This window comes from Mus caroli, unplaced genomic scaffold (assembly GCF_978045245.1).
Source record: "Mus caroli unplaced genomic scaffold, Mus_caroli_1 scaffold_10, whole genome shotgun sequence".
Lineage (NCBI taxonomy): Eukaryota > Metazoa > Chordata > Mammalia > Rodentia > Muridae > Mus > Mus caroli.
In genome coordinates, this window is record NW_028227265.1 from 107,099,163 (window position 1) to 107,111,464 (window position 12,302).

Here is a 12,302-nt window from a genome sequence, read left to right on the forward strand (position 1 = left end):
GGACGCCCCTCGCCACAACTTGGATTTTTAACATCACATGTCCGTCACTGAGGTTTAAACCACTGAATGGGACAGGGTTAAAGGAGAGATGGGCTGAGCCTGAGGAGCTGATCCTGTCACCATAGGCCAAGCGTATACCTAGGAAGACCCTTGGAACAAGACGGGAGGGCAAGAAGGTGGGGAGGGGGATGCAGAAAGAGGAAGGAGAAAGGAGAGACCGACAGAAGGGAAGGGAGGGTATGGAGAGGGACAGTTGAATTCTGGGTAGGATGTTGGCTTGGGCACACATGGGAGCCAGGTGGGTGCTTTTTTGTGCCTAGAAAACACAGAAAGTCTTGGGTGGGTAGGAAGGCCAACAGATATGAAGACAGGGAGAAGCAGTCACAAAGCAAGCAGTAGGGCAGCAGCTCTTTGTACTATTCTTATGTACAGTTTCTGTAGATGTAAAACAACTACAGCTTGAAAGAAGACAGGAGAGAGGAATGGAGGCAAAGGTTTAGAAAGGCCATGGAGAAAGAGGCAGCTCAAAGTTCTAGTTAATAGGCTGGGGCTGAGCTAGGTTTTTTTTGTGACGGTCTTTCGGAGATTTGACCACATAACACCAAGTCTCCTCTCAGGGCCTGTGAAGAGCAGCCAGGAGCAGGGATCTGATGCTCTCCGGTAAGTATATAACCTGCCCTGCATGCCATCAAATCACGCCAAGGGACCAGCCTCAACCTCACACGGATGCCCGCTGATGAGGACCAGCCACCTGCCATCGTTTCTGCTTTAGAGGGTTTATGCCTCTGCAGAGACCACTTGGTGGGGGAAAGTCTGTTAAAAATATTCCATCTTGCCGTTTAATGACTTGGGAGGCAGATGGAGCTGAACAACTGTCAGGGTTGAGGGGGGGTGGTTACCCTTTCCTCCTCTGTAAGCCCGCATTCCTCCAGAGACAGGGACAATTGAGGAGTGCAGGCATCCAGAAGGACTGTACCAACTTAGAGAGGGAGGAGGCAGAGCGACAAGGTACGAGCTGGCTCTAAGCATTTCTTCCTTCTTTGCTTTATTACAAGCTAAATTCAGTTTTCTTCCCAGGTATCTCTTAAAGGATCATAGTTTAGTTATACTCAGGAGGAGGGGAGGCACTGTGACCTGCTTCACTTAAAGCTAAAAGGGACTGCAGCAGTTTCTGACCTCAGATCGCCTTCCCTCTGCTGTGTGGTTGCTCAAAGCTTGTGGTGGGCCCCATGCTCCAAAATCCCACAGCTCAGCAATAAACCCACTGCCAAGGCTTCAGGGCCCTGGGGAGTGGAGGGGAGAGGATGTTCGAGTTCACGCTAATGAGAGGAAGGGTTCGGAAATGGAGCTCAGCAGCTAAGAATATCTCCCTTGTACTAGAAAGATTCTATGTCCGAGATCTTGAGTTTTCTTTTAAAAAAAATAAAACAAAACACCAAGAGAACCAGACCTCCCGAGGAAGGGCAGTAGGAGGGGAAAGTCTGGGGAGGAGAGGGGCCTGTGACCGGTATTACCGTTCATCTCTCTATCCCAATAGTACACATCTTGAAAATGATGACCTGCCTACCGTCCTGGTATATGAACGAAGCAATCAGCATCTGCAGGGAACTCTCCGGATGTATGTTTTGCTGGCACAGGGAAAAGTGTGACAGTAATGCCCACCAAACTGCCAACAATGGTGTGCATGGTGGGGGAGGGGAGACTCTCAGATGTTGTCTATTTCTGTACAGTTTTGATTTGTAAGCAGAGCATGCATCCGTTTTGCTGCTAAATTTTAAAAACCAATACTAAAATCAGCGGCATGCTTATTAGATACAGTCTATAACTGCACCACCTGAACACATCCTAGCTCAAAAACTGAGCAGGGCTCAGCCCGGTCAGTACATGGATGGAGAGACGTGCCTGTAACAATGAAAAAGGGGTCAAGTTCACCACCAAATAGTAAGAATTCCAGGCTAAGTCATACCATAGTCTCTCTCAGTCAGGGCAGTTCTGTATTTGGGTCTCCCCCACCAACCAGAGGGGTCAGTCTGCTCAAGACTGCAGTTGAGAGATGGTCATTTTTCTTAGCAAGCCTACTTGCCTCTCAATCATGTCCAAACCCTACTTTTTAAAGGGGAATTGCTCACTGAAGCATGTTTCCAGGGAACTTAGAAATACTCTCCATAGTGGTTTGAGTGAAAATGGCCCCCAGAAGCTCATAAATTTGAATGGTTGGCCTGAAATTGGTGGAACTGTCAGGAGGTGTGGCTTATTGGAGGAACTGTGTCATTGGGGGTGGGATTTAAGGTTTCAAACACCCATTCCAACCCTATGCTACTCTGTCTGCAATTAGCAGATCAGATGTATTGCTCCAGTGCCATGCCTGCCTGCCACTACTATATTCCCCACCACGATGGTTAAGGGATAGTCCTCTGAAGCAGTAGGCAAGCTCCCAGTTAAATGCCCCCTTATACAAGTGCCTTGATTGTTGTGTTTCATCACAGTAATAGAACGGTAATCAAAGATTCTCTCTAAAAGCTCTATCACTTACAACTGTACATATCTGTTCTCCAGCCATTGTGTCCCCAAAGCCTGGCTTTTCTGAGGTCTTGTTCTCATTTGTAATCAGGTTCTAGCTTAGCTGGACAAATGGAATGTTTCCTAAAGAAATGAATGAAAGCTGGGCGTGGTGGCGCATGCCTTTAATCCCAGCACTTAGCAGGCAGAGGCAGACAGATTTCTGAGTTCAAGGCTAGCCTGGCCTACAAAGTGAGTTCCAGGACAGCCAATGCTACACAGAGAAACCCTGTCTCGAAACAAAAACAGAAAGAAAGAAAGAAAGAAAGAAAGAAAGAAAGAAAGAAAGAAAGAGAGAGAGAGAGAGAGAGAGAGAGAGAGAGAAAGAAAGAAAGAAAGAAAGAGCACCCACACAACCTGACACAGGTGCAGCCCCTCTCTCTCTCCCTCTCTCTCCTTCTCCCCCCCCCCCCCCCACACCCTCTCTCTTGTGAGTGAGAGGATCATGTCTGGTCCTCATACTGTGAAGTCAACAGCCATCAAATTGCAATGATGGATCTGCTTCCCTTCCTGACCTTGGAGATGCAATAGAATGAAGATATCTCTTACGTTCTGAGAGACTAGAACTTTTGCTGGACCACACCACCAGAGTCAATAATATACCTTGAAGTCACTTAAGACTGCTATCCTACTATGTGCTCAGACTTATCTTGGATTGCTCATGTGATCAGCTTTTATAAGGTAGATAACGAATAGCAGTGATCACGAGTTCTGTGTTTTTCCACGCTCCTGAGCCAGAACAATGCAGGCTCTGAAAGCAGCAAACACAGAAATTGAGAGCAGCTTCCTAAAATCTACCGTAAAGGTTGAAAGCCGTCAGCTGTGAGGAAGGATTGATGAACTGATGTTTATTGTCTCAGTCATCCGGGATCAGCTGGCGCCAGTGACTTAACCCCTTGTAAAAGTCTGTTAAGGATTTCTAAAGCATTCCCTTCCTTTCCCTTGTGATGTGCTCCGCTGTTTAATAAAAACGGAACAGACACACACAAGCCATACACTAGACAGTCACAGAGACACACGCAGAAAGGCACAGACACAGACGCAAGGACAACAGATCCACAAGACAGCCTTCAAGCAGGCGCATATTCAGACACCTTCCAGGTAGACAGAGGGAGGACAACACAGGAAGCATGAAGTAGAGAATTCAAATCTGGACTTGCCCTTGGACAACGGACTCCAAGGGGAGGTGCTTTTATGTCTTTTCCTTAATGAGACACTGATGCATTATGGGTGGCTCTGAGTTATTCCCTGATGTGTATAATCCGAGCACCTGTTGATGACCCTGTGTTCTTTGTTCCCATGGTCACTGGTGTGTGCTAGTGTGCGCTTGTGTGTGTTGGCGTGTGCTGGAGCATGCTAGTCACTAATGCACACACTTTGCACACCTGATGGCGCTAGCCTGTCCTTTCCTAGCCTCTGGAATGTGGGAGATGGCTTGATTGGCAACACATGGACACATTTATGAACCATAACTAGACAATTACCCTTCTCTTTCCTTCACTAGAAAGAGGAGGAAGAAAGGAGCGAGGGAAGGAGGGAGGGAGGAAGGGAGGGAGGAAGGGAGGAAGGGAGGAAGGAGGCCCAGGCAGATGGTCCTAAGCAGCCATGACCTCCGCTTGGGTGTTTTAGCTGTCTGGCATTGCTAGAGCGGGTGCTTTATCTGGAAGGCTCTGCTGCCCTCAGCTTCATTTGTCCTGGACCTGTTCTCTTCACGTAAACAGAAGTGGGCACTCGAAGTGGCCAGATCAGGGAAGCTCTTGAGACATCCATGATGAGGAAACAGTAACGGTGACATATCCCTCCATGCAACCAAGAATACCTTGCTCTTCAACTGTCTGCTGTTCCTCATAACCAGCAAGATGGACATCAAATGGAGTAGCTCCTGCTAAACCAGAAACACTATTTCCCTTTTAAAAAATAACCCAGACTTTTGACAGAAGCTCCAGCAGGCTCCAGAGCACAGGCCTTGCCTTCTTCTCTTTCTTTGACGAAAGCCACACACTTGCAGTACCAGATGTGGAACCGTACAGTCTCTGCCCATCATCACTGCCCAGAGCTGCACCCAGGAAGCAAGGCTTAAGAGTTTGAAGGTTTTCTGCATGTCTGTGGGGCAGAATCCAGAACCACGTGGTTTAATGTTATTCTAGGCTTGCCAGGAGGTCTAAAACAACAGGTAACACAAGACATCAACAGGTCCACCTATTGGTCTGGAGTCAGCCTCCCAAGCTTGAGAAATGCCCTCCTCGCTCTCCTTCTTGCATGTCCCAGGATGCTAATGAGACGCCTGCAGTCCTCTGAAGGTCCTTGTTTCTGAGCAATGGAAGATGCGATGTGGGGCTCACCTGTCACTGGCCTATGCAAGGCATGTCACAACAGGAGGTACATGTGGCAGACATCAAAATCTTTTCTGGCTCCTACGTGGCCAGGAGAATCATCTGTACCCTCCCAGATGCAGGCAGGCTTCCTGCATCTTTGAGGTTCTTTGAGGGCAGGCCGTGGTTCTCCCCATATCTAATACAGAAGTGCTCGAACATACACACTCAGCACTGGGACTGCAGATGTACCACCGTGGCCACCCCAGAGGCCCTCTGCTGCTTCAGTTCCAGTGCATGGCTCCGATGGTCCCACGTTAGCCTGACGTGTGCAGCCATGAGCTGGGGTTGTCCCCTGTTCCCTTCGTGTGGCTAGTTGGCAGTGGGAAAAGCCAATCTGCTCACCCTACACAGTCTATTTTTAATCACCGTAGTTTCCAGGCTATGACATTTGATTCTACAGAACGGTTTCTAGATGGCACCGAGAGCTGGATATATGAAGATGGGCCTGGCAGGAGTATGCTCACCCCCGGGGCAACACTCTCCAGCCGCACTGTCCTTGCTGCTCTCAGACAAGGCAACACTTCCTTACCGGGGTTCCACACACTTCTATTCCCAGAAACCAGCAGGCTCTCTCCCTTCCTTTGTCCAGGTCTCTCAAAAGTTATCTTTGCCTGCCAGGTACCAATCATCCCATAAGGATGTTACTTAGCACGCTTTCTTGCCTGTTGTGTCTTCCCTTTGTTAGCCTGTAATACTCAACCTGTGTCCTCTGCCAGGCTAGTACAGTACCTAGAATGGAGCCTGGCACACAGTAGCTGCCTAATAAACATGCAGATAATGACTCTACAGTGTGGCTGTATACTGAGTGGCTCATATCCCTTTTCATGGTGCTAGTATGAGCTACTTGTGGGGACCTGTCTCAGGTCATCTTCCCTTCCCATCTGAGTTCCAGTCTCAAAAGTCCCTGCTGCTGTCTGTCTATCCCCACTGCCATCTGTCCTTACACTACTCAATTAGTGACTGTCCTGGCTGGTTTTATGTCAACTTGACACAAGCTGGAGTTATCACAGAGAAACGAGCCTCCCTTGAGGAAGTGCCTCCATAAGATCCAGTTGTAAGGTATTATCTCAAATACTGATCAGGGGGGAGGAGGGTCCATTGTAGGTGGTGCCATCCGTGGGCTGGTAGTCCTGGGTTCTATAAGAAAGCAAGCTGAGCAAGCCAGGGGAAGCAAGCCAGTAAGTAACATCCCTCCATGGCCTCTGCATCAGCTCCTGCTTCCTGACCTGCTTGAGCTCCAGTCCTGACTTCCTTTGGTGATGAACAGCAGTGTGGAAGTGTAAGCTGAATAAACCCTTTCCTCCCCACCTTGCTTCTTGGTCATGATGTTTGTGCAGGAACAGAAACCCTGACTAAGACAGTGACATTACCATGCGCACACACACACACACACACACACACACACATTGTGTGCTTCCAGAATACATGGATAGTGTCACCCTCCTAAACCAGATCCCCGGAGTCATTCCAGAAGTCCCTCTACCCATTCCAGTTCATGATCCAGGCTTATTGGCTCTGTTTCTACTCCTCAGCCATTACTTTTATCCAAGATACCAACAGTATTCTTCTGGACTACTGCAGTGTCTCATAACCGACCCTCCCACTGCAGTGGTCAAATAACCGGCCCTCCCACTGTTTTGGGTACAGTCGCCAGTGTGAGCCTTTATACCACACCTCCGATGACTGTACTCATGTTATGCTAGAACCCCAGGTTCATCTTCCTTTGCTCTCAGTATAAAGATCAACTCCTTAACGTGGCTGCATCTGCAAGCAGGAGGACTAGCTGGCGCGGATGCACTAACACTTTTGTGCAGGTTGCTCCCCACTGAGAGGCCTCCTCTCCTCACAAACCCATCCCCTTCAGAGTTAAAGTCTGGGGCAAGCGTGTAGGTGCACATACATAGTGCACGCATATGCATACCCTAGTCAGGCCCTGGAGTGTGTTGTCCAGCCACATAAAGTCAAGCTCTTGTCACTGGTAAGAAACAGCTCTATCCAGTTTTACCTCAACTCCTTGCCTATCTACACTCACCCATAATGGCTGTCCCTTCCTTAACCTCAGCCCAGCTCTCAGTTCCTCTGTCTCTTGCTTACGTAAGAGACCTTTAGTTGTCTCTGACCTCTGACCTTTAATTCTAGATCAGGCTCTGTTGTAGTTAGGGTTTTACTGCTGTGAACAGACACCATGACCAGGGCAACTCTTATAAGAACGACATTTAATTGGGGCTGGCTTACAGGTTCAGAGGTTCAGTCCACTATCATTTTGACAGGAAGCATGGCAGCGTCTAGGCAGGCATGGCGCTGGAGGAGTTGAAAACCCTGCACCTTGATCTAACTACTTCCAGGAGTAAACTGAGTCTTCTGCACTGGGCAGAGAGTCCACAGTGCAGCCCGCCCCACAGTGACGTCGTCCTCAAACAAGGCCACATCTATTCCAACAATGCCACACTTCCTAATAGTGCCACTCCCTGAGCCAAGCATATTCAACCCACCACTGGCTTCTATGTATTATATTCTACTCACAATATCCTAGACAAGTGGTTCTCCACCTTCCCAGTTACCTAACCCTTTGTTTCAGTTCCTCATGCTATTATGACCTCCAACCATAAAGTTATTTTCATTGCCACTTCATAACTGTAACTTTGATACTGTTGTGACTCATGGTGTACATATCTGGGTTTTCTTATGGTCCTAGGTGACCCCTGGGAAAAGGGTCATTTGACACGCAAATGGGTTAGTGATCCCAGGTCGAGAACCCCTGCCCTACATCTTTCTTTCTTGGCCTTAGCTATACGTGATTATTTGGTTATCAGCTCTTCCTGCCCACCGGGGTAAATGGCCACAATTAATCTATGTCCCTGCACCCAGGAAGACACAGGATGTGGGGGTGGAGCTAAAGATCCATTGATGCTGGAATAAGTGACAAGGCGGGAAGTATGGAGACACTGGTGTTGTGTGGTGGTGGGAGTATCTTCTGTAAGCAGAAGAATGGTGGCAGGAACTTCTAATCTGTCCTGGGCATTCGTGTCTCTCATATAAGCTCATTTCCTTTATGTCGAAGTGAAGAAGTTTGGTCTTCTGCTGTGTATTGTAATGCTAAGTGCAGGCCCCTAAGACCTGGTTGCCCTAGAAACAAGAGAGTCTTCATGTAGACCCAAGTGAGTTATGTGACCTCGGCCCCAAGTTATTTCTGATGGGTAAATAAAGATGCTGACAAGCCAATAACTGGGCAGAAGAACCATAGGTAGGTTTGGAGTTTCTGGACTTGGGGAGTCTAAGGAAGACCATGAGGAGGAGAAGAAGATAGAAGAGGAAGAGAAAGTCACCATGAGTCGTGAAAACATGGCCCTAAAGGCTGGACAATTGGAGTTAAGAGCAGCCCAGATGAAACATAGTAAATAGTAACTCAGGGTTATCGATAGGAAGGTAGGTTCTAATAGCATAGAGAGTAGGTATGGGCCCAGCTCTTGTGCTATTTAAGCCTTATTGTAAATAATAAAATTATTATCGTGTTTTTTATGTGGGAATTGAATGATCAAAGGTAGAGTACAACATACAAAACCTAGAGTAATTATCCTCTTTTGGCAAACACCTGTGACTCCTGCCTCCAGAGTACTTTTTTGGAAGGGTGTGTTCACATAAGGTGAAGCCTGGGTGTCTTACCACCATCACTAGCCTCTAACCAGAAGACAAAAGCTTGTGTTTAACTGCAAGCAGAAAGTATGTGTCACAGACAGTGAGCTTGGCGCAGCAGTGGGCTATCTCAGTCCCTGGTACCTTTCGTTTTCTTGGTGTGGCAGCCAGGTCTGTAGTCTGAAACCTAAGGCAGGACCCCTTCTGCACCGGCAACATACAGGCCCTACATTGCCAGGAGCCCAGGAGAGAAGGTGTCAACAAACCACCAAGGATGCCTACCTGCCTCTTTCTTTCATCTTCTGAAACCTACAGTGAGCCAGTAAAGATGGAAGGCTGGGGATTACAGCTGCCCCCACAGGAGGCCCTCAAGATGAAGCCATCTCTCCATGCCTCCAAATCCTCCACTGCCACAGTCAGCCAGACACAGCCTCTGGCACTCAGCTGCCCCATTTCAGCTCAGGGGTTCCTTTAAGACTGGAGGATTAACCCTTGAAAGTCCTCCTTGGGGCTCTGATACCACTGGAAGTTTTGTGGCAGCTAGAACTCGATGAATCTAGGGACCCCTGGGGGTTGGGGCTGCTCACCCAGCCCAAAGATAGGCTCTGGGTTGTGGCAAGGAGGATGCCTGTTTTTGTTTGTTTGTTTGTTTGTTTTGTTTTGTTTTTTGTTTTTTTCTCTCAGACCCATCAACCAAGACCTCCTCCTTGACCCTGGGCTTTATCCATGCCTCCTTGCCCAAAGCAATGCATTCAGCCCTCTAGCCATCCTCTCTTCCATTCACATAGGACATTTGGTTAAACCCCTGAGAGTCCAGGGTCTGCGTGTGAGTGGCTGTGTGTCTTTCTGGGTGGGAGATGAATATGGGAGACGACAGTATCCTTTTCCTCACCCTGCCTGTCAGCTCAAGTCCAGCTCACACCTTTACCACCACTACCCCAAGTCCACCACCATGAGCAGACTCACAATCATACTTGTCTTCCCTCTCTTGCTCTTGTAGCTACGGGTTGAAGCTCGTACAAGACCAACTCAACCCTAAGAGGCTCTTGGCCCTGGGAAGGGGAAGGTTGTGTTCTATAATTTCAGCGAGGCCTGGAGGGGCGGGGAGAGGACAAGGTGGGGAGTGGGTGGAACACAGAGGCAGGTATCCATTTGCATTCTGGGAGCTTGTTGCTGTTGTTGGGGATAGGACAAGCAAACCTCTACTACATTAAACTGCTAAAGGGAAGAAGGCGGGCATAGCAGGACAAACACTATGGATTCCATTTGTAGGAGAGCCCCAGGGTGGTCAAGTCCCTAGATGTTGAAGGCAGAAAGTTGTTTCCTGCAAAAGTCATGCCCAGGATCCCTAAAGACTGCTGATGTGTAAAGAGATCTATACCATTGCTTCAGCATTGGTTTAGGGCTCCTCCTGAGCTCAATTTAAAAGATCGTTCCTAAGACAACAGTGGGATACACAGCCACTTCCAAGGGAGAGGCTGCAGAGTCCTGGCCTGAGCCCCGGTCCCACTGCAAGAGCAAGGTAGCCTTTCTATCAATGGGACCTAGGCTGGAAGGTTAACACACAGCAAACCTCAGCAGAAGCTCCAGAGACTTTGGGGGCACTGGAAAGAGTGCCGTGCAACAGGGCAAGCCCCAAAGCTCTCAGGACATCCAAGAGGATGCACTGTCTCCACCCACTGACCTGGTTACAGGTGTTAATGTCCACTCCATTGCGCAGGTGATCCAGAGCCTTGTCCAGGTTCCCCGAGCGTGCCGCCCGCAGAAAGCTGGTAGCAGCATCAGCCTGTGGGGGCGGAAAACAACAGGCTGTGAATGTCCCCATGTGGCATGGATCTTAGCATCCTTGTGTGCACACAACATCCCCAGTGGTGGTGTCAGCATCTGAAGGTCTAGGATGCGCAGCTGCCTTAGAGCTTGGGTTTCCCTCCCTTTGGGTACTGGTACCCGTGATTAGCCTTGCAAGGATTGAGGAGAGACCACCTTTGAGAGTGACTCCAAACCAGTTCCAGGGTCAAACACTCAGCAAGGCTGGTTTTGGCTGCTCCCAAGCTGCAGAGCCCTCCTCCATTTCCCCTCCACCCCTCACTGCCCCTACTGTTATTAGGTATCGAACCTAGATCCTCACACATGCTTGGCACGGACTCTACCATCTGAACTACAGCCCCAGCATCCCACCCCCACTTTTTTTTTTTAAATTTTGAGACAGAGTCTCACTAAATTTCTCAGCCTGGCCTCAAACTCTCTGGAGCCCAGAGAACCTTTAATCTAATACCCGGAACCTCTAATTTTCCTGTCTCAGTCCCCCCACGTCACTGGAACTGCAGGCCCATACCTCCAGGCCTGGCCTGTTTGTGTTCTTGCTGGGGATTAGGATATCATACAGGCTCTGGTCCCGAAGAGTCAGCAACACAGACACACAAGCCAGCGTGAGCTTCACGTTTTTAGAAATAAGCGCATGCAGATATTATTCTCCAGCTACAACCCTAAGTGGCAGGTCCCTCTGTGGTCTCCACTTTACAGGAGAAGTCGCCAGAGAGTGGAGAGCTGAGGAGACTGTGTAAGGTCATGCTTGAGGTAAGACATACAGCTGGACTCCAAAGTAGGTAACACGGCTTTGAAATCTTAGGTTCCTTTTTAATTTATTTTTATTTTTGTAATAAGGAATCATTTTTAATTAATGATTTATTACTTCCAGATTAGGTTTTTTTAAAAAAATATTTATTTATCTATATTTTTTTGAGTATTTTGTTTAGGTATATGTAAATGGAACTAGAGTCACAGACAGTTGTAAGCTGCCACGTGGGTGCCGGAACCCAAACCTAGGTTCTCTGGTAGAGCAATCGGTGCTCTTAACCCTTGAAAGATCTCACCAGCCCCACATCTGGGGCTCTTAATCTCCCAGTTTTCCTGCAGGTGCCCTGTGGCCCTTATCAAGCAGGTGCCCACCACAGTCATTTTCCCTTCCTTGCCTGCCATTTGGTCACCTGCCACAGGTACCAAAAGTACCACTTAGACCACTGCTGTCCAAAGCTCTGGTTTGCATTAAAGGTGAATGAATGTCAGCCTGCGAGTGAGAGTCAGGACCACAAGAGCAGACAGGATGGTGGGCAGAGAGGATTGGAGGGTGGAAAAGGCTCCTCGTGGCTGTCCTGGGTCCTGACTGAAAGCTGGAATCAGGAGAAGCCTTTCTTGTACCTTCAGTGGTGCTTCCAAGGATTAGCAGGCAATGAACACAGAGCAAGAGTGTGCTTAACATGGGAGGGTGGCCATGCAGCAGTGGCCTGAGTGTGTGTGTATGTGGACGGGGGAGGCTCCAAAAGAGCCTCCCCTCATCCCCACCGTCCTTTGCAAAGAGTGTGTGAAGAAGTCAAAACCTTGCTGTTCTGGAGATGAGATCAGCCTAGATTCCTTAGGCCAGCCCTCAATCCAGAACTCGGTGTCCTTAGGGAAGATGGAAGAGGAGGTGCACCCAGAGGAGAGAAGCAGAGGAGGGGGGTTGGGGGCTGAGCTACGAGCCAGGTGGCCTTGGAGAGGACAGGACACAGAAAAGCTTCCCTTGTAGACAGAGCGTGGCCCGGTTTCTGCTTCGTTTAGATAATTGGTTATCCTGCCTGGTAGGGGACAAACTCCTATTGTTTTGAGCTGTCTAGTTTGTGGCACGTTGGTATCAAGGACACAGAAAACTAATACACGCTGTGGTCAGGTTCCCTAAACCCAGAAGAGTTGCAGTCC

General features: G+C 48.8%; 1 protein-coding gene across 11 annotated transcripts in view; it reads right to left on the reverse strand.

The window, feature by feature from the left end:
- The window catches only part of Ank1 (ankyrin 1), a 177,479-nt gene that overhangs the window by 76,776 nt on the left and 88,401 nt on the right, over positions 1–12,302 (reverse strand). For all 11 annotated transcript variants that reach the window (XM_085844074.1, XM_085844073.1, XM_085844068.1 and 8 more), the window contains exon 2: positions 10,252–10,353. In XM_085844074.1, the coding sequence (XP_085700200.1) occupies positions 10,252–10,353 (102 nt within the window). The remainder of the gene's footprint in view (positions 1–10,251; positions 10,354–12,302) is intronic.